We start from the raw sequence: 22,635 nt of genomic DNA on the forward strand, positions 1-22,635 counted from the left end.
ATTTTAAGCATCTTAATTTTTTTAATGTGTACAGTAATACTGTGATTCTGTATTGCAAATGATCTTTTTTAGCCTTGAAAATGTGACAAGTCATAAAACGTCGGCAATAAATTTTTAAGAATGGAAGTCTTCCTTTCCCTTGCTTCTTGAGGATGTGTATGTTTTGGCCCTGCCTTCTCCTTCTTTATATATATATATATATATATATATATATATATATATATATATATATATATATATATATATATATATATATATATATATATATATATATATATATATATATATATATATATATATATATATATATATATATATATATATATATATATATATATATATATATATATATTATATATATATGTGCGTGAAGGCATTTATGTAAGTGTAAAGATGTATACACTCAAGTCATATTGGAATACTGCACTTATATGTATATATACTGGTTAATATAAGTGTTTCATAACTGTGCTGTTTTTATAATAAAAAGGTAGCATTGATTTAAAACAAAATCCATTCTCTTAAGTGGAATCACCTCAGTATTTGCTTTCTGCAAATTTTTCATCTTTTCCTCGAAACTGGCCTTCTTAGCGGCATCCCTCGTTGCTTGTGGTCCAAGCTGGTCTTGCTGAGAGACCTACAATCCATTGTGTACAAGAACAGTATTTCAAAAACTATTCACCTGCAATTCGCTATGCGCTATTTTCATGGTACACCAAATGGTTTACCAATTACGAATAACTTCCAGATAATTTGAAATTTATGCAGTCACTTTATCGCAAGTAATGACACCATGCTTTACAGTTATAGCACTCTTATTTCCAGGAGCTAAAACAAAACTATGCATTGACCGCTACATCTCTGACATCTTCTCTAACTGTAAAACAGGAATCAGTGAAATAAAATCTAGACCATTTCTTAAGAGTTAGTTAGCTATCAGCTAATTCATTGAGCTTCTATGAGCCAATGAAAAAGAAATGAGGAAGAGCAGGTTTGCTTTCACAAAAATGAGCAGGGCTTGTGCTACGTTTGTTAGGTGTTGCAATTATCTGGTAAGCATTTTCTAGCCTAAAATAATGTCCCAGTAAAATGGCTTTTAAGTAGTAGTGACAAACAAAGTGCAATCGTAAATCCTAACTGACCAAAGATTGAAAGCAATCTGATACTTACTTTCAAATAACATGAATGAAAGTACTACCTCTAATAATGCTGAATATTTGAATAATTGTTTCAGACTGGCAAGCAATAACTATAATATTTTGGATAAAATGTGAATAATATTACATTTTATAAAATATCAGACTATAATAATACTAACAATAATAATGGACATTGCTTTCGATCAACAATTAGTGGTCTATATTAAGCATCTAAGATCAGCCAGCCCAAATATATTGATTTGCAATACACTAGTTTCAACTAATTCTAACCTACTTTCTCATTCACTTTGCACTTATTTCATCTATAGTTTCCTCATCTCAAATGCAGTTGGGCCTACCTTCAAGACTACTTCCTAAAGGAAACATATGCAATTTAGCATTACTAGACATTAATATTCAATTTTTAGCCATAAGCAATCTGTCAATATATAACAGTCTTGTGTTAAACATCTTTGGACTAATTAATACTATGCACGGTAATATTTTTAATAAAGAAATGGCATTAACAATTATCCTACACTTCTGCCAATATAAAAAAATTCACCATCCTTTTCACTGTGCTTGCAGGTACACTCTACATACCTTTAACTTAACCCACGTTATAAAAGAAGCCTGGACAAGATTCAACTTTTGGGTACATCTTTAATATCTGGGCTTTAGTGTAGAAATGTCTTACTGATCTACCTAAATCGAATACATTTTATGAACGATATTCTGAATCTTGGTAAATGTACTTAAAAAGAAACAGTCAATATCTTTCTAGGTGAATTAAGGTTAATGAATATGAAAAGATCACCCAGACCATGAAATACGACAGAATCAAAGGAATTTAACTATTTTCTTTCCCAGTTCTAAACTCATATATCCCTGTCACTTGTATAATCTTAAGATCAGATGAACCTTTAACTTGCAATTTGCTTTTTAAAGTGCTATATAGTACTCAAAACTGCAATTTTTCTCATTCTTCTATAGAATTACAGAACTCAATTATTTTTAGAAGTTTTTCTAGTAATTATTCTAGTTTTATATTTTCAGACATGAAGATGGTAATAAAGATTAAATATACTCTGATAATTTCATATACATCATTATTTCTACAATAATTTCCCCAACTGAAGTATTATGAAATTCTTTAGTACTGCTCTCTATACCTAATTGGTGTACATATTTTATAAGGCGTTATCAGAAACTTCTGGATCTATATGTTACAGATATCATGAACGGTACAATACACAATGACAAAGATAAAATTACTGTTTGAAAAATAGCAAGGCAATGAAATATACAGTAAATACTTTTGCAACCCATCATATATACTGGCTAGCTTTGACATCTTAAACAGGGATTAAAAATGTTCCAATGAAGAAAAACCCCAAAGCACTAATACTGCATTTTGCTACATCTACTTCTAACCTAATGCCCAACCTCCAAAGCCATTTTAATACTCCTATGTAAAAGCTATGATATTGTGTGCCATCTACTACTAGCCCTGCTCATTAGCTCCTAATGTATCTGGCGGTTATACAAGTACTGTAAAAAGCATATTTCCCCTTATCCTCTCAGGCAAAAGGACATTGTAATTAAAGACAACCAATACTTAGTCAAGTTGCATAATTAACTTTGAACTTGAAAATATGCTTTTGAAGACTAGGGATAGTGTTAGTTTCATTATCTTCAAGGGACACAAATGTCCTATCTCCTGAAGAGATAAGCAGAGACCGATGGTCAAATATATGCTTGACGCTTTGTCATATGTAAGTCGCAAAATCAATGCAGGTTGATTTGTAAAACGCTGGGAACTCATGCAGATCATACTGTAAAATCGAAAATTGAAATGGAGTGATAAGTATCGAACTACGCCAGGACTTCACCTTCTCCTCAGGTGGGTGATCTGTCCTCTCGGCCCGTTGCTCCTGGGCAGGAGGAGGAGCAGGTTGTCTGGACGGCTCATTTACCTTGGCTTGAGGCTTTGGCATCGAGGGCCTCGTTAAATCAGGTATCTAAGAAAAGATTTCAATCTTAAAAGATGCTTGAGTTCTTCCAGGTACTTCCTCTTCAAATTATGACCATGTTTAGAAAAAGAAGAAAATTTGATCTGTTCATATACAGTATTCCAAAATATATGGAATGGAAAAAGATGATTTATTCAAGTCAACAAAATCAGCACATCACGAACAATAAGTCCATCACGTAATTCATTTGGTGTACTTAGCAGTCTTTCCAGCCTTAGATATGAAATATTCAAGACAGAAAATCTACCTTAAGAACACACCACTCATGAATTCAGGACTTAACTGCCATGAAAATGAAAAATCACCTTTATAGGCAGGGAAGTAGGTAGGGATGTGGGTAGCTGTGGTAGCTTTAGGATTCCTTTCATCTGACGCATTTTCTCTTCGAAGGAACTCTGTCTACCTACTGATTCGTTGGGACGGGCTTCAGTAGGTGCAGCCTGTCCAGTCTGACCACATGTCAAAAGTGGGTGATAAGTTTTACAAAAAAATTATTACTAAACTTAAATTCAGATCCAGCCTAATAAATTTTCCTAATTCAAGCACAACTTCTATGGCTAATCATATAAAACCAATTCAAACAAGATTTTATGACGAGCTCCTTAGCACTGAATAATTAATAAAAGTTGAATAATTATTATTAAATGTAGTTGTGTCTAACATAATTACAATCTCTAACAAAAATAAGATTGCCCCATTGTATGTTCTTCTAGGAAATTCTACAATCATCAAGAACAACACTGACATACCGAATATACAGAAATAAAATAAGGTTTTTTCTAAGTGTTATAAAAAAACTGCTTCAAGTGAAAGCAAAATGTAGTCATATATCGTTGTGGGTAAAAAGTTAGGCTACTCTAAATTCTTCCACATAATACAAAATATTTTATGTTTGTTTCAAGAAACAACAAAATACAAACCAACTCTCTCCTAGCCTTACAATTCCATGTACAGTTTCCTTGTATCTGTGATACATTCGTAAAACTCAATGAAGAAGTAGGATTGACTGATAAATGCTTTGAACTCACATACAATCCTCAGCCATACTAATTAGGAGTAAATTCAAGCACAGCTGCACACACATACATACATGCATACACATACAAATATAACTGTTAATGTGTTAGTTTTCAACCTGTATACTTTTACAGTTTTTCAATACAAATCCATTTTAGAAACATCTTTGTGATTACATCAAGACAGGTCAGTTTTTTGTAAATCAATTGCTGTTTCAGACATTTTTATATTTACTTCTTAATACACTGTTTTATATTTTCATTCGGGAATTTTACTACCGATTCTGTAGGTTACAAACACTTAATTACTTATTTTTCGGTTACATATCTGTGAAATTAGGGTAAGTTCAAAACCAAGATTTTTTGCGTTATATAAATTTGAGTGGAAAAATAGTAGATTAAATCTTTTAATATTTGATCACTCGACACTATCATCTGTATCAAATTAGATGAATTCTAATGTTAAGCCATTTTTGGTTTTATTCTAAAGAATTTTAACCCTCGTGACATTAGCGGCTTTCATCTGAGCTTAGATATTTTCTGCCAAGAGATATCAATATCCGTTCCATGTGACAATTTTTCAACAACAGTCATCCATTCAGTCACTTTTAATTCAGTAAGATTATAAATTCTCAATTAAACGTACTAACTTTTATATTAATTTCATTGAAATGAATTAATCTACTTCCATGCAAACACATAACTGCAATACTCTTGTCTGAATTACATAACCATCACAACCTTAAAAAATGAGCATGAATGTACATTTAAATAGAATTTCAACAAACCTACTCAGTGTTCACCCATTGAAGCAAATCAAATCTCTATGTAAAAATCACCCTTAGTTACACATAAAATAGCCTGACTTCATATTAGCACTAGAAATACAGTGTCATTTAACTACAACCTATTAAAAGTGCATATCTTAAAACCCTCTAGCAATATTCCATTTAAAATATCGTTAATTAATATACAATACAACATAGCAGAAACATGTATTTTCATCATATAATCAACATCTTATCTTTATCTAAAATGTGGGTATTCAATCCAATATTTTGCGAAATACCTGTATATCAAATGATTTCCAAGCACATATTTGATGAACTATATCCTATTCATGATTTCCCAGCACAACTACTCTGATAACATGACTCAATTTTATTGAAAGTTGCGTCATCAACAAAGGTTTCAGACTGCAATATTTATAAGAGTTTTCTCACCTATTTCCAGGGGCTACTACAACTGCTTGAAGTTCATATCATTAGTGACATTTAATAATAAGAATTATCCTTTAAATGACCATGTTAAGAACTTTCATTTCTTGCTCCATTATGACTTCCAATTTCTGTCTTGTGCAAACATAAAGACGCAAGAGAAAAATATAAAAACTCCATTAACAGTCTAACAACTTTCATTCACTCATCTATGAAACTCCTGACACAAATTTCCTTTTTTCTGAAATGAAGGCCATAACCTAACTTCTACCAAACAATCCTGGCTAAAAAATGATGAACCTCTACATACAGTACTATGATAATATATTATCAAAGCGATGTAAGTAACTGTCAAGATTAAAAAATCAATACTATAACAAATTATATTTTCTGGGTACACTATATATGATAAACAAGAACAAAACAGAAAATGATTCCATTATCTTGTTTATCAAGAGGAATTCACGGACAAGATAAAAGTAGGGCAATAAAATAGAAATGAGGTTAAGTTGGAATGTCTATAAAGAAGTAAACATTAAGAAAACATTTTGTGCACTGACAAGGTAGGAGCCAATGAGCGTTACCAAACGATATCATTAAGTCGTTAGCCATCCAAAGAATAAAAACATGTGAAATCCAGAGATAAAAATATGTCTTGAAAATAAAAAAAAAAATAGGTACCAGTACTCAACAATGTCAAAAAAAACCAGAAGTGGCTGTAGTAAAGGAATAAGAATACATAACAAATAAGCGTTGCAACGACTGGAAATAGAAGCATTAGCTGATTATACTGTAGTTTGTATTAAGGTGTGTGATATTACAATGAAAAAATTATTTTACTAATAGTTGCTGTTCTCTAAATAGAGTAGTGGTAATCATAAGTACGGAATATGAATGAAATAATACAACTGAACTTCAAAAGGCTGTTCTTCTCGAACACTGGGATTTACATAACCACTGGCATGCTTCATGTCAAAACAACCATGAAAACCATTTCCCTTTTCAATGAAAAGTACAGTTTACCTTATCAATGTCTACATGCTTATAACCAAGAATAACTTCAAATTATTTGAAAAATATGTACAAAAAGTACAGGAATAATCACGTTGTTCCTTATGTAAGGTTCTTAGACTGAATCTCATTAGTGATCATTGTGTACAATTCATGCATACAGTATCATAAAGTATACATGAATGGCGCTACATGCTATGTATAAGCCATTTTATAAACATGGAAAAGACATGCCTCCATATCCCGATAAGACATATCAAAACGGATGCTTTTTCACGCTAAAGCACTTTTAAAATTTCAAAATCAAGAAGAAGAGTGCCCACAGTATTCCTCTTGCAGCTTTCTGAGACAAACATAATAAGCGCCATGGAAAAACAAAACATAATTGGTGATAATAACTATTCACCTGCACTTGAGAAGCCTTTTTAGCTTCCTGAATTTGTCTCAGTTTTGCTTCAAAGCTCAGCTGCTTATCTTTTTGTGTTTTGTCTTGTGTTTGGACTTGATCATCTACCATCTCTTGTGCCTGACCACCAACCTTTTGTACTTGATCCGTGGCCTGTAGAGGTGTGTCTGTAGTTTGTTTATCTCCTTTCAAAGGAGGCAAAAATGTAGTTTCTGGTTGCTGTTTGGGTGTGTCCTCAGTCTGTGTTGGAATCTGTGGCAATCTTAATTGTTCCGTCTGTGGCCGTTCCTCATTCATAACTTTAGATTTCAATTCTTTTGGGGGATGCTTTTCCTGTGACTGTGGTTCAGTATTTGTTGGAATCTGTGGTAATTTCAATTTCCGTACCTGTTGCTGACCTTCAGGTGGAACTTGAGCTTTCAATTCCTTACGAGGATACCTCTCCCCAGACTGAGGTTGAGGGAGCCGACCTTCAAGTTTCACCTTACTGATTTTAGCCTGAGATACAATGTACACATAGGACTGATAGTAAAAAATATTCATAACTCAAAATCAAAATTATGACTAAACAAAACATTTCTCTGCACTTCCTTTGGTTAAGTCGCTTAAAAAAATAAGCTCTATAAGTTTCTTTAAACTAATATAATGCTCAAAGATTTGAATTGACACACTTTTCTCTTATCGAATTGTGATAAAATATATCATGCAAAAATGGCATGCAAATGTTCACCTTCTCAGAGGCTGCTGCTGGCACAGCTTTAGCCATTTCCTTCATTCTAGCCTCGAAATTCATCTTTTTAGTCTCTTTCTCTTTACTTGTAGAAGTATCCGTCTGTCTCCCTATCCCAACTGGTGCCTAAGAAACAACAGCACAGTGTCATCAACATTAAAAGCCGTCACGTCTATGCCTGTGTGGTGAGAAGCTTCAGGCTTTGGCAGAATTTCTTTCACTCTCCAGAACTTTTGCAATATAAAAGATTCTGCTGGACCTTTATTGCCATCTTTTCTTCCTTTATAAACTGACGTACTATTTACAGTAAATTCTACAGGTCATCAAAATGCAGGAGTACTAGGTTACCTACTCATTCTCAAAATTCTGAAGACTTCAAGAAAATTCCTTCGGTGGCAATAAAAAGGATTAAGTGGAAGCTAGGGAGGACAAGGGAGTATGAGAAAGAATTGTTGACAGCAAAACATGCTTCTCTTTACATGAATCAAGAAAGTAAAATTATTTGCTGCTGAGTAGAGGATAATAGATTTTAGTAACGAATTTAATGTTTTCTATTAGTGTTTGTCATTCCATCACTGCATACCAAATTTCACTGACATTAACACAACTGCACATATTGCCAACATAAGAATACCATACAAATTTTCTACCATACCTGCATTCTTTCTGGAAATAATGTATGAAGTTAGCATTCATGACAAAAATCATGAGTCTACTAACTTAGTAGTCAACAACCGAGAGATCAAACAGAGGTATAGGGAAAGTTGTTAAATGAAGAATATTCCCTTCACGTAAATTCTGACATAAATTTCACAGTTTACAGGAGAACCATGTTAATATCTTTATATGTATCTTAATTTTAACATACACAATGTATATTACAATGCTAGGTGCATCAACTCCATTCCTCTGAATGGTAATCCTATTGTACTGAAGAATATAAAAAAATTATACCCCAACAAATAATTACAGTAAAACAAAAATTGATATAAAAATAAAGAATGAGGCTCAGACATAAAGTCATCCAATCTACATTCTCAGTTTCTTGCATCAACTCAAGTTGAAATGAGCCACTCACACAATCTACTTCATAAAATTTCATACGGAAATTCGTGAGAGACACGGCAGTTTCCTCTGCAGAAACTTTGATTCCTATATTAATGGGTTGGATTTTTTCAGAATTCTACTTTGGATATAAGAATTCTGTGCTCCTTATTCCAATTCAATGCTTGAAGATGATCAGAAAGTCGGATGCACTGTACGTATATATACTAATTTTGAAAATATAAATGTACATATACACAAAAATGGGCAGAAAAATACTTACTTGAATACATGCTTGTACACATTATGTAAATAATCAACCCAAACTGCTTTAAATAAGACAGCCACACTTCCACGGTTTTTATACAATAGTTGAATAAAACTGTGAAACATATTTTTCATGACCTTTCAAAAGTTCAGTTCCCTGTTTTCTCTTCATCCCACCTCTGTCGTGCTCTCTGTCTCATTGCATCATCATAATTCATTATGTTAACGTGGCAAGCCTTCGGAGTTCTGTTATGAATGCTATATAAAAGGATGCTTAACTCTTCAATGTACAGATAAACACACACTTTACAACTCTCTCAAGTTAATTCGTACAATTCAGCACATTCAATGAGAGCCCTTTTTATCAAAAAAACTTTCTTATTACAAACCTCTAAATGAAAACCAAGCATTCCTCAATAATTCTCATAACTCACATTTATTTTAGCATGTCATACGTAATTTTCTCCCACCATTCATCATATCCAAGGTTTTTATTCTCTCATTCTTTCTCAACGACTTTATGCTTATCATAGTTTTTTCTAGTGCCATGTGAAACCTATTAATCTTCCAAGTTTCACAGAAAATCCAAGACATATACATGTAATATATACATATCCCCAATTACAAAAATTCATGCATAGAGAAGTTCTTCAGTGCGATTCACTAAATTTCTCCTTGATAAAAACTCTTAACGACCTTTCTTTAACCAGAGCAGTTATGGTCCAAATCCAAAAAAATTATATAGTTTAATGGTATGGTGAGTTAAATCACATGATTCCTACAAAAGACCTGAACTCTTATCTGTAAAGGTATGTCAACAATTAATTAGTCTTTCAAATCTAATTTGAATGAAAAAGAAACTGAATAAAGAGTAAACATAGAAATGCATAAATATATGCTTATATATATAGTATATATATATATAAATATATATATACAAAATTACAGTATATATTCTGCTCATGTGCTTAAAATAGAACATACTAACACTTGCGATTACATCAAAACAAAATTAACTAACATATATGTAAAATTTTTTCAAACAAATATAATCTTATTCATTACATTTATAACAGAACACACAAAACAAATTTTACAAACAGACAGACAAAAGAAAATCAAAAGTTCAGGTCCCGTATTAGAATCAAAGATATTAAACTTTACAAGACTATTGTGACTAAAGGCATGTTTAAGCAAGGGCTAAGTGCAATTCTATCTTTTAATTGATCGTGGAAGTGTCTGGAGGAACATCAGGATGTGGGTAGACCTTTATTGCGTCAAGCTTCAAAACAAGAAAAAATGAGTCTAGAGAATGATGGTATTGGACTGATAAGGGTCAGTGGGGAACTGTCAAGAGGCAAGGTCTAGGAGAACTAAATCTTAACTTTTTCTTTTTTTTCTGAAACTGGTTGAAGGGGACTGAAATGGTTTTAGTTTGAGATTGATAGTTAGCAAATTGTAATGCGGAGATCTTTTTTGTTTTAAAGTGCTGCCCATAGCAAGAGTTAAACCATGCACTGGAGGATCTTAAAATCACCTTCGGGCCCTCAGAGTCAGTCTTCGCAGTCTCCTCTCGGTTCTTCATGTTGAAATCTATGATCTGGGAAGCGGAGGGGACGTTATGGTCAATATTAGGGGAAAGTCATTTGCAAACAGGAAATCTTTTTTAGTTAATTTTTTACATCATAGTTAACTGCTGAGAGATGATATGCATGTCTATTTAATGGGTCTATTTTAGTGACACATGAAGTTAGTGAATAATATTACTTGTGATTAACGAGTCTGTGGGTATGCCGTTTAAAAAATATCATACATAAATGAAGAAAAATTAACCATGTTATGAGAGGAAAAACAATGAAAATAAATCATACAAAATTGTTAGTAAAGCGAATAAAAAAGGAATCCATAATCTACGTGAAAGAGTAGATTAAGCCATTAACAGATAGCACCATGTTGAGGAAATACAGTTGCATGAAAGCATAGCTTGGGAGTCATAAAAGTACTACCTAGCACTGTATTTGTTTTGGTGGCTCTACCATCTACAGTTCAAAAATTGTCCTCTTAAAACAGAAAGAATTCTGTGACCTGCAGTACAGATAAAATATTTAATCTTCAGGTACAGAATCTGGTTATACTGCTAGTGTTAGATAATTTACTGAGTTACTTCAGGATAGAATTATTCTCAGTGTTGTTGCCATTAGTGCATGGAATAGTACAATTGTTGGTGAAACTAAGCATTTTCACTGTAACTCGATAACCCATTCAATTTAGACTTGTGTTCTTGTACTAATTACTTTCTACTGTGAGCATGGATAATCTAGATGTGATTGCGAAACTCACACAATCTGCAATTGAAAGTCTGTGTCAATCATGCAACTACAGTGATAAGAGCTATCAAAATTACTTTACAGAACTGCTTTTATGGCCTGTATCAGTGGGTATGTTTGAGTGCTAAATGTGTACTGATTACTTTATGCTAACATTACCCTTCAGCTGTCATCTTACCTAAATTCAACTTTACTACTAAAGTCATTAAAAAAATGTGATAAATAAAAAATCTATTCACTATTGTGTTAAATGTCCAGGATAAGCTTTCTCAAAATATCAGTAAGGGTTTTGAGCTACTGTACTGGCTTCCAACTATTCTACCTTCTGGTTAATATAACAAAACAAAAAATGACTTAATGAGATTGTTTAGACAATTCATTGCCTCTTTTCAGTAATGTTTCATTTTTTGGGAGGTTAGGGGGTGGGGTACACACTTAGCTTAAGCTAAATGCCAGCTTGGAGTTAAAGTAACTGCATCCACATTTGTAGCAGTCAACTTCAACGTTAAGACAGGATCATCGAACAGCAGATGGTGTCATGCGCGTGCATGACAAACACAATGATGTGTATAAAAGCTTTTTTTTTACACAAAATTCTATGAATTACCACAAGATAAAATATTCACCTTCGTTTCCTTTGGTTTCTCCTCTTTAGCCTACAAAGGAAGGAATAGAAAGTAGATTTGAATAACAAAGCAAAGGAGAATGATAAGAAAAAATAGAGAGAAAGTTGAGTGAGATGATACTTTGATGTCTGTAAATTGGATAGATAAAATGGGGATGAATGCCAATTTATTATTTAATGACTGACGTGTAACTGATTTGTCTAAACCTGAAAGAGTCACAAGCACAAAACACAGTATCTACAAAGACTGTGTTATTAAACACAGAAAATAAACACTCTGTGTCAAGGCAACTACAGTGAAATTCATTGATAACAGAAAATCAAACAACCAATTTATCAGAGACAAGATTTTGCTGGGAAGACAAAATGTCCAACATACTACTATGCTAAAATTAGGGAAACATAACGAATAAAATTTTACATATATTTTCTGAGATAAAAAAGAAACCAACAACTAATCATACAATGCAGAACAAGTACATCCCTCTACTCTGAAAAAATTGGCTGTATGTCACATTTAATTGTTACATCCACATAGACAACTTGTATGTTAAAAATAATTACACATTTTATGTATGTATGCATGTAAGTCTGTACAGTATCTATCTATCTATCTATGTATATATATAATATATATATATACATACATACACACACACGCATATATGTGTGTATGCGTGTGTGTGTGTGTGTGTGTGTGTGTGGGAGAACTATTTGCAAGCATTTGTATATTAACACATACTTATTATTTATATTGATAGCTTTATGAAAATTCTGTAAGACCTCAAGAAAATGCATACAAAATACTGACACTACATGATTTTATTAATGAAAAAATGACCCAGTCATTTACTGGATTTTATAAAAAGATGTAAATGGAGCGATGCTAAAACAATTGCAGCCCTGGGTCGATGAAGTGGATAATTTGAATATCTCCCGAATGATGATATTCTGACTTATATCATTGATAAAAAATCTTCTTTTCTGGAGAACATGTAAGTAAACTTAACAAAAGTTAGGGTACAGTTCCTGATGATCTACACATCCAAACAAATGTTTACAACTACAACAACAACACATTACACAGAAGTGTTCACTTACCTTTTCATAATGACGAATTTAACTTCTCCAAGGTGAAAGACCACAAAAGCAGGACCTCAACATTTTATACATATTTTCTTTATGCATAAAGGTTACAAAATCTAATTTACAGATATCTGTCTTGATCTATTCTGATCTATGAGAAAGTTTTCATCCTTCAAGAAATTTTTTTTTCCTGACTAGAAAAATACTTTCTTTTAGCCGCTTTTGTAAAGATATCATTTGACCTCAATAACTGCTTCCTGCTAATCTAGTCAACTCACCTGCATCTATTTTCCTTTTCATATGTCATGTTATTCATTGCATACAAAATATAGTTCAAAAAGCTTATGTTATTAGTTATAAAGTTAGGATTTTCTCTTTCTGGAGAAACAGATAACATTTATAAAATTACTCTTCCTATAGTAACACACATCTGAAACAAAAGGCAGAGGAGAACATACACAACTACATTTGATTTTCACATCTTGATACAAGACACATGGAACACATTTTCAATGGGCTGTAGCTGTCATACCTATACAAATATGAAACACATTCAGCAACTCAGTGCAATAACATAACAAAGCAATGAACATTTGCTTGAGAGAATTCATGTGCGATATTCAAACTGAACTTTATTTTCATCCCCATTTTTTATTTATGTAGTAAATTCAAAGACTACACAATTAGAGTATTTATATCATTAATAAAATCATTATTACACAGCAATAATGAGATTAACAAGCAACCAATATCATTCATTTACATCTTCTTGGCTACTGTCTAAGCAAATCACTTTCTGCTGAAAATTTTAAAACATTACAATTTTTTATGCTCAGTTAATACAAACCTCTCATTTTAGTTATGCTTAAAAAACTGAAACTACTAGGTTTAAGCAAGCGATCCAGGAAACTAAAGAATTTTGTGGTTATTCTAACAGATAAGTAGTTACAGTACTATCTGTTAGTGGACAGCCCCTTATCCACTATGCCATTATACCATTCGATGCCACAGTAAGCATAATCAATCAAGAGCAACTGGAAGGGTACACTCCCATCACAAAAAAAAATAGTTTTTCAGCTTTCACTGTAAGATTCTAAACACATAAAGGTGGTACTGTACTGTATGCTGACAAAGTTCACAGACCCTAGTTACGTCTCTGAGTCATCAATATTTCCTTGTAGTTGCTCATATGATTGTTTATATTATAAGTGTTGCACTTGCATAAGCAACTCTTCTCAGTTCATGCAACTAAAAGATCTAAAAGATCAACTATACTTGGAATATAAAGTATCTGTTTGTGTCATCTACGGACTATTCTCATTTGATTCTGTAATTTAGACCACCAACTGGGTGGCAATGGAGCCGGCTGAAATGACACCCTTCTTACAAATAATTTCATTGTCAACTGTATACCTCTATGCAGAAAAATGGCACCCCTAAATACAAAAGCAAGAATTGAATGATACCTCCAACAAAGAGCTTTAACTTTACCTAACCAATATGCTCCCTGGAACTTACATAGATTAGCCAGTGAGTGATGACCTTATTTTATATTATGTACTGTCAGTAGATTTCTATCTATTCTCGACTAATATTCAGAGTGCTAGTCTATTGACAATTATCGCCTTTTCAGGCAGTCACACACAGGTGCTGATACAAGACACTTAATCACTGACCCAGGTAGTGATTGGGCATATAGTAGCAACTGTTAAGGATAACATCATTTACAGCAATAATTTTCTCACCGTATTACTTAGAGTGACCATGTTTTTTCTTCTTAATGGTACTTGGTAATTTCAGTCTCCTCATTATGAACCGGATTCAGACTTCAGGGTTGTATCTGAGGCTAAACAGTACATGTACGTCTGATATCCATGGTCTACAATAGATATGACAGTTGCTTTGCAGAGTAATATTAAGTAAGTTAAGTATACCTTAGTTTAACCAGATCACTGAGCTGATTAACAGCTCTCCTAGGGCTGGCCCGAAGGATTAGACTTATTTTACGTGGCTAAGAACGAATTGGTTACCTAGCAACGGGACCTACAGCTTATTGTGGAATCCGAACCACATTATACCGAGAAATGAATTTCTATCACCAGAAATGAATTCCTCTAATTCTTCACTGGCCGGCCGGAGACTCGAACTCGGGCCTAGCAGAGTGCTAGCCGAGAACTCTACCGACTCGTCCAACGAGAAACTGGTAATATGAAGGATTATCTGTCAGTAACATAGGGGTAAGGAGCTCCCCTAAAGTAGTTGCAGGGATATACTCATTTGTAATAACAACTCAAGATTCTTTTGTCTATTAATGCACTATGCTGAACCACTTTTCTTGGAGCTAAACATAAGTAAAATAACAGGTCTGTAGAACAAGGAGCATTCAAAAAGAAAAAAGGCAAAAAGAAATTCAAGTCATAACTTTTCGGCTCTTATCTCAGAAAAGGAAAATGGAAATGTATTTATTGACTGCGTAATAAGAATACTCTTTATTAATATCTGCACTGTTTTTTACCTTTCCATTACTTAATGAAATCAAATAAATCACATATTGAACGTTATCAATGTTTATTTAGACTGACGAGGATATATCCAGCTGTTAACATCCAACTGAAGGCAATTCATAAAAAAAAAACACTAATAAACCTTATGATGTGTATATTCTCCTCCTTGCATTATTTTTCCTTTAAATATACATCTCTACAATATCTTTTTAGAACAGTTTCTGTAAGTTAGGTAACATCATCTTTTCCTTTTGCCTCTGCTGAACTGAGGTTTATATAGAGGAGATTCCATCATGCCATTGGTTGTCTCCCAATAGAACTTCTGCCGTGAAAATGAAACAAAAAGATATTCCATAAGAGCATAGTATATAAATTGCCTCACCTTACTAAGATCTCCTGGGTAGGGTTCAATCCTATCATTAACAGCTTCTCTGGATTCCTGCTCGCTCTCATATTCAGTCGAATACTGGCCATCTCCTTCCAAGTATCTTTCCTCTGAACCCTGAAATATTTAACATGCATATTAATACTTAAAACATCTCTTTTAAGGCAATCCTCTGGACATATCTACAACAAGGAATGTAGATAAAAGATTGAAACAAAATATAAGTTTTTAACATATTTCCATGCAATAAGAATTTTTTTCTGTTATCTCCAACTGATTTCTTTGCAAAACGTAATACAATTTAGACTTTCAAATTTTAATATCTCAGAAACGTCCTCTGAGAGTAAACTAAAAATTCTTCATACATCTACAAAAAGTACAGATATGTATACACAATGCATGTAAGGCCGTCATAAATTTTTTTTCTTTACTTTGCTGAACAGATATCTTCAAGTAGAGTACTACCCATTATATAAGTACTATTCTTTAGTCTGGTTGAACTAAATAATGGTGATAATAGTAAAAACCTATAACAACATTTTCTGACCATTTCAAGTTCAAATAATACCAGAAAGCAACTTAATCCTCTGAAATGTGCACAACCACATATAATAGAAACTTATAGTCATCAGATGTTAAAATGACAAATTTTTAATTAATTTGTATTTTTCATAGCTAACAAACCTGAGGTCTTAACATTTGGATAAAACTTCTGGCACCAGCTGGAAACCGGTTTAAAAACAATAAAAAATCGTATATGCAAGGTATCTGTGGCATCTGGCATCTGATACGCAGATGAGGTAGAAGCGATCCCTGTTAATAACCAACATCTACAGGCTTGAAATTTTCTTTCAATATCTGTCTTTAATGTGGGTCCAAAAATTAAACTTTCAATCGTTTTTCTGGCATTTGTGACGAGTAGACCTTTTTTATTTGCTAGAGACTTCATCCTATTTACTTTATACATATCTCTACTTTCCCCAGAGAGCACATATCTGAGATGTGGAATTATGACAGTTTACTCTTCTACATGAGTACTAGTAACCACAAGTGTAACATAACCTATATAAAATAAAAATATTAGAAAGAGGGGTTTCTTGATAAAAGGTTCAACAGTCTTCAAGAAAATAAATTTTATTTACATAAGTACTGGTAGAATAATACTGAAGATCTAAATTGATGGTGCTAACCACTAGCCAGGGTTCATTAAGGGATTCCTCAAGTACCACTCAAAATGGGTAATGGTTCATCATCTTAGTACTGTTAGCTGAACTAGGTTACCTGACCTGTTTCAGACATGTACATGATCTGCATTTATAGCAAACTTTAAAAATAGTAAATCAAATTACATATTTTACCTACAGTGTACTGAACAAATGCTTTGAATAAGCATTAAAAAAGACCTGAGAGTTCAGAACAGCTTGAGAAGGTCCCTGTATAACAGACATAAGTAGGAAATTATGTTAAGCGTATCCAGAGCAATGTCATAAGTGCAATACCGACTGAAGAATCAGGGGAAGTAAGTGATGCTTAAAGATTATTCGCTGGACATGCTTGGAAGTATTCTGAGAAAGGGGGTTAAGAACTATTCTAGCTCAGACCACAATGTTGTATTTGTTCACATTTTGCATGTGCTTATGAGCATTGCTTTGATGTTTCTGATGACTAATCCTTTTCCTTTGACTTGAAATACTGCTAATCTCCCTTTAATTACTATCTGGAATATTATCCTCTAATTACACCACAATTCAAGTAAAATTTTTACACATTCTGGCCTCTCAATGCTAAGCTAGAATAGTTCTTACCCTCTTCCCAGACTACAGTCAATCATGTCCAGCAAACAGTCTACAATAATTTCTTATGTCTTTTGCATTTAGTCAGTATTTCACCTCTGACGCTGTTCTGGATAAGCTTAACATTGCTCAATTACTGTCAAAGTTAAGTCATTTGTACAGGGACTCAGGGAGGCTCTTAAGCTCTCTTGGACTTGCAACCTCACTTTTTCTGCTTAATCAAAGTATTTGTTAAGTAGCTAAAATATGTTTTACCTTTGTTTTATTATGCTTTCGGTTTGTAATAAATGCAAACTATTTGCCAGCCACACAAATTCTTAGGGAATATAAAAGAATTTCCATATGTGACGTTCCCAACTACCTAAAGGCAATGAGTTAAACTTAAAAGTCAAGACTTTGCAATTACAAGCAAGACAAATTGAAAAAGTGCTCAGAAAATGGAGAGACTTCTCAGTGGGGAAGCTCCTCAATAAGATCAAAAGCCTTCAACATATTTTTTCGTCTAGCCATGTCCAACAATATTTAAAAGTTGTAGTGTTGGAAGATGGTTAACATCTGTAAAAAGAAACTGTTTGTTGATTTTTTAAATAGGTTCATGACTTTGATTTGATTTTTATTGAGCCACTGTTCACCAGCCATACTTAATAATGGATTTTTCTTCAGAGAAATGTAAGAAAGTCCGCCCCTTGTGAAATGGATTTGACTGCAGTTTGGTGTAATTGAAGCAAGTGTTCCTATTGTGACTTTGTGAAATAACCAATTCAAGAAGTAAGCAGACTTTTCATTTGGAGGCTGGAGTGTGAGGAGCTAATTGTGACTTTGTGAAATAATCAATTCGAAAGGAAAGAAGACTTTCATTTGTATGTTGGAGTGTAAGGAGCTGGTTACATTATATATATATATATATATATATATATATATATATATATATATATATATATATATATATATATATATATATATATATATATATATATATATATATATATATATATATATATATTTTATATATTAACTTCTAGGAGAAAAACTGAACTGAGTAAGGGACATTTCACACTTATCGAGATATTGCATTTAGTTAAGTCAAGCTGAATACATTGGGGCCTAGTTCACAGTGATTAGGAATCCCTTACTAGACTTACAGGCTGTGGTTTAACACGACAGTTTTAGATCTTTAGTACTATCTTCCCAAGATATTCTCTATATATGTATCTGACTCTAATTACTTTCCCTCGAAGTCTGATAGATATACTGTGCCAAAATATCATTGCTTTAGGGCAGGACTCTCAAAGACTCATCAGTGTTTTTTTTACCAAGAAAACAAGATTAGGTATTGAAGCCACAAATAAAATATAGTAAGCGAGCACAATTTCACCATCTATGCTCTTTGTCTTTTACAATCTATCTTACATTGACACAAGACACTTTACTAACACTACTCCAGCACACAAGAAAATATTTTTCACCTGACAACAGTCAATAACTTTTAAATGCTGCTATGTACTCTGGACTATTATGCATGAAAGGACAAAATTCTGTATTTGCCTTCCACCTAGTCTGGCTTTTAATAAATTGAACAAATCAATATCAATAAGCATTTTCTACACTGCTATAACAAGGCAGCACACATTTTTTCTACTCTGAATAACACTGAACTTGTTTGAGAGCTGAGGAGTTTATGCATGGCACAAAAATCACAATATTATGTCTGCAAGTAAATCCATAATAATACTAATGCATCATATAATATAATGTTCAACCAGGTAATAATGCCTTAAGGCAAAAATGGTATACTGTTCTTACCTGAAATAATAAAAATAAGAGGTGTTGTATGTATACAAATACATATAAATGTATAATTCATATGTATATATTTTATATATAAAATAATAAAAATAAGATATGTTGTATGCATGCCTGCATGCATACATACATACATATATATACACACATTATATATATATATATATATATATATATATATATATATATATATATATATATATATATATATATATATATATATATATATATATATATATATATATATATATATATATATATATATATATATATATATATATATATATATATATATATATATATATATGTATATGTATATTATATAATCTACTGGTCACATTTTACCAGATACGTATGTAATTGTAGTAGTCACAATGCCCTCTTAACCTTTCAAATTCTCCACACTTTTTGGATGTGCTAGTCACAACAAAGCCTTAGATCCAAATGTAAGAAATATGAAGTAATTCTGAGGTCCAGTAGAGGGACTTGGACACGCGTCTCGAGTGTCCAGAACAAGGTCACGTTTCCAACCTGGTCAATTTGGCAACATGACCCCATTCTGATTGCTCAGGATGCGAGGTTTGATTCCCATTACCGGACATCAGAATTACTTCATGTTTCTTGCATTTGGATCTAAGGTTTTATTGTGACAAGCATACCCAAAAAGTATAAAAAGTGTGAAGAATTTAAGAATTTAAGAGGGCACTGTGGCTATTATATATATATATATATATATATATATATATATATATATATATATATATATATATATATATATATATATATATATATATTATATATATATATATATATATATATAAATAATAATGTGTGAAACAACTGTAAGGCACTTTCGCTAACTAATAAGAAAACATGAGTCCAAATAACTTCTTGTTACCAGAGCAATATATTTAGTTGCCTGCACCACAATGAGAGAAGTGCATGGAACTGGCAACATGTTCTAATATATATACAGTATACTTTATGTATATGTATATATATATATATATATATATATATATATATATATATATATATATATATATATATATATATATATATATATATAATTATATATACTGTATATATGCATGTGTATATACGTATATATACCTGTATATTTATGTATATATATTGTATATGTGTGTATCATCAGATACATCAAAGTTAAATGTATATACATTAAATTCTCGATAAGAATTTGGTAGGGTCTAGGTCTCAACACTTGATCATTACCTAAGTAGGCAATGCTCTAAGAATGAGGGACATAAAACAACAGTCTTACCTGTAACACACGTTCTATTATCTCATCACTGAATAAATATAAAGCAAGCCTTTAAAAATGTGATCAAATGACTACTTTACATCACAGTAGCTTTCACATCTAACCAGCATTACCTAAAATGCAGAGAAGCTTCCTATACGGTAAGATATGGTCTACTTGAGAAATAAAAATTCAACTACGCTTCTGAGTGCAATAAAACACTGTCGTTAGCAAATGAACTTACCTTAAAATAACTCTGTTTCATTTCCTTACCTGGGATGGGTAGTGTGAGATGTCATGGTCAGTGTCCTCTTCATTCTCAAAGGAGTCTCTGTAGTAGTATTCATCGTAGTATCGCCTGTCGTTCTCGTAGTATTCATCATCGTCGCATGGATCCTTAATGGGTTACAGAGGCTAAACTTAGCAAATGCCTACTTCTTTACGCAGCCCTTACTGAAGAAAAGCCTTCTTGCAAATTACAAATGCCTAAATAATTATGCAAATCTGCTACTAAAACTAGAGTATGAGTTTTCTCTTGGGGCAGGACAGGGAGGGAAACTGTGTCATAACAGTGTTTTATAAAAACCCAGTGGAAAAGGAGTGTGTATGTGATAACTGGAGATAATGGGAAACTAAAGTCTACTACTGTCCAAAATGCACACTAATCTATAATAGAAGTCAAACCAATGAGCTTCCTCTTTGAATGACTCTAGCACTGGGCAAGTGCTGCAAATGCAATGAGTAATATTTACATGCCTAAAACTTAAGTCTATTTGAATTAGTCTACAAGATTGGTGTGGCCCATAAAACTGGCGTGCACCTGTGTTCATTAAGAAAAAAAAATCTTCTTTATGCTACTTTTATACATTATGCAGACTCACCCTTGGATCATAACCTCTTCTGTCATCATAATAATCAGCATAGTAGTCATCTCTCCCATGGCCAATTTCTTCCTCATAAAGAGAATCTTCAGGCACCGTCTCAAAACTATCCTGTCTTTGCTGAGTTCTGTCTGTGTAAGCAGTATCACAGCTGTCTTCTCTTAGTAGGAACGGCTGAAAGAAATGTCATTACCATAAAATGAAAGAATACGAAAAATTCTAGCTTAAAGGCTGTGCCTTTCTTTATCTTTGCTAACTTAGTACTATTCGGAATACGTGTATACTTTGAAAGTACTAACCGAACATCATTGAAAGAAGAGAATTATTCGTCTGATACTTAATGGCAGGAGACAAGAGGGCTAGATACACTTTAGGGAGCGTGTTTCATGACAATCTGTTCCTAGGCCTAATTTAACTTTATTTTAATCTAGAAAGCAGTAATGACTATTGTTTTCAAGAATGTGTTTGAAAGTTTGATGACCGAAGAAATTCAGTTACCATGCTAATCTACAGAAAAATTTTAAACACATCTACTGCTTCTGCAATATGACTGAAATAACCTATTTAAAGGTAATATTAATTGCAGATGGTTGTTTTTAAGTAAAAAATTCAGAACAGTCTGGTAACTACCCACAACAAGGATCAAGCATATTTGAAATATTATAACATGGTTTATTTTTAATTGCTATTTTTGTTAAAAGAACTCAATAGGAATAATATCACTCAGTGCAGTGCTGTTTAATAGTGTATATAAAATAAAAAAAACTAACTATATACTGTACGCACTTTCACACTACAGTGTTCAAAGTCACAAGATCACGTTAACTGCTTTTTACTAGGCTCTATGGACATTAGCAATATTAAGTACAGTACCAGTAATTTAAGCAGACTACTGAGCCAATTCATTTATCCTACACAGGGCTGACCCATAGGACTTGTAGAAAAAAATCATGGTCAATGAATCATTTTTGGGAGTACAGTACAATGTTGTGGTTTAATATAACTGCCAATATCTTAGTAAAGGGTACTGGTAGTATATCTATTATTTACATTACAGGTATTTTACTAGGTAAACAAATTTACAATCAAACCAAAATATTCAAT

At 32.6% G+C, this 22,635-nt stretch overlaps 1 protein-coding gene across 10 annotated transcripts in view; it reads right to left on the reverse strand.

The window, feature by feature from the left end:
* Positions 1–22,635, reverse strand: part of unc-13 — a 1,228,603-nt gene that overhangs the window by 584,937 nt on the left and 621,031 nt on the right. For 6 of the 10 annotated variants that reach the window (XM_067091750.1, XM_067091742.1, XM_067091728.1 and 3 more), the window contains 3 exons: positions 21,532–21,705; positions 20,924–21,046; positions 15,788–15,907 (listed from right to left, as the gene is read on the reverse strand). In XM_067091750.1, the coding sequence (XP_066947851.1) occupies positions 15,788–15,907; positions 20,924–21,046; positions 21,532–21,705 (417 nt within the window). Of the gene's footprint in view, positions 1–3,031; positions 3,161–3,477; positions 3,622–10,400; positions 10,464–15,787; positions 15,908–20,923; positions 21,047–21,531; positions 21,706–22,635 lie in introns of all 10 variants that reach the window. The other 4 variants (XM_067091677.1, XM_067091701.1, XM_067091686.1 and 1 more) reach the window with 2 other exon arrangements.

The sequence above is a fragment of the Macrobrachium rosenbergii genome, chromosome 4 (assembly GCF_040412425.1).
Source record: "Macrobrachium rosenbergii isolate ZJJX-2024 chromosome 4, ASM4041242v1, whole genome shotgun sequence".
NCBI lineage: Eukaryota > Metazoa > Arthropoda > Malacostraca > Decapoda > Palaemonidae > Macrobrachium > Macrobrachium rosenbergii.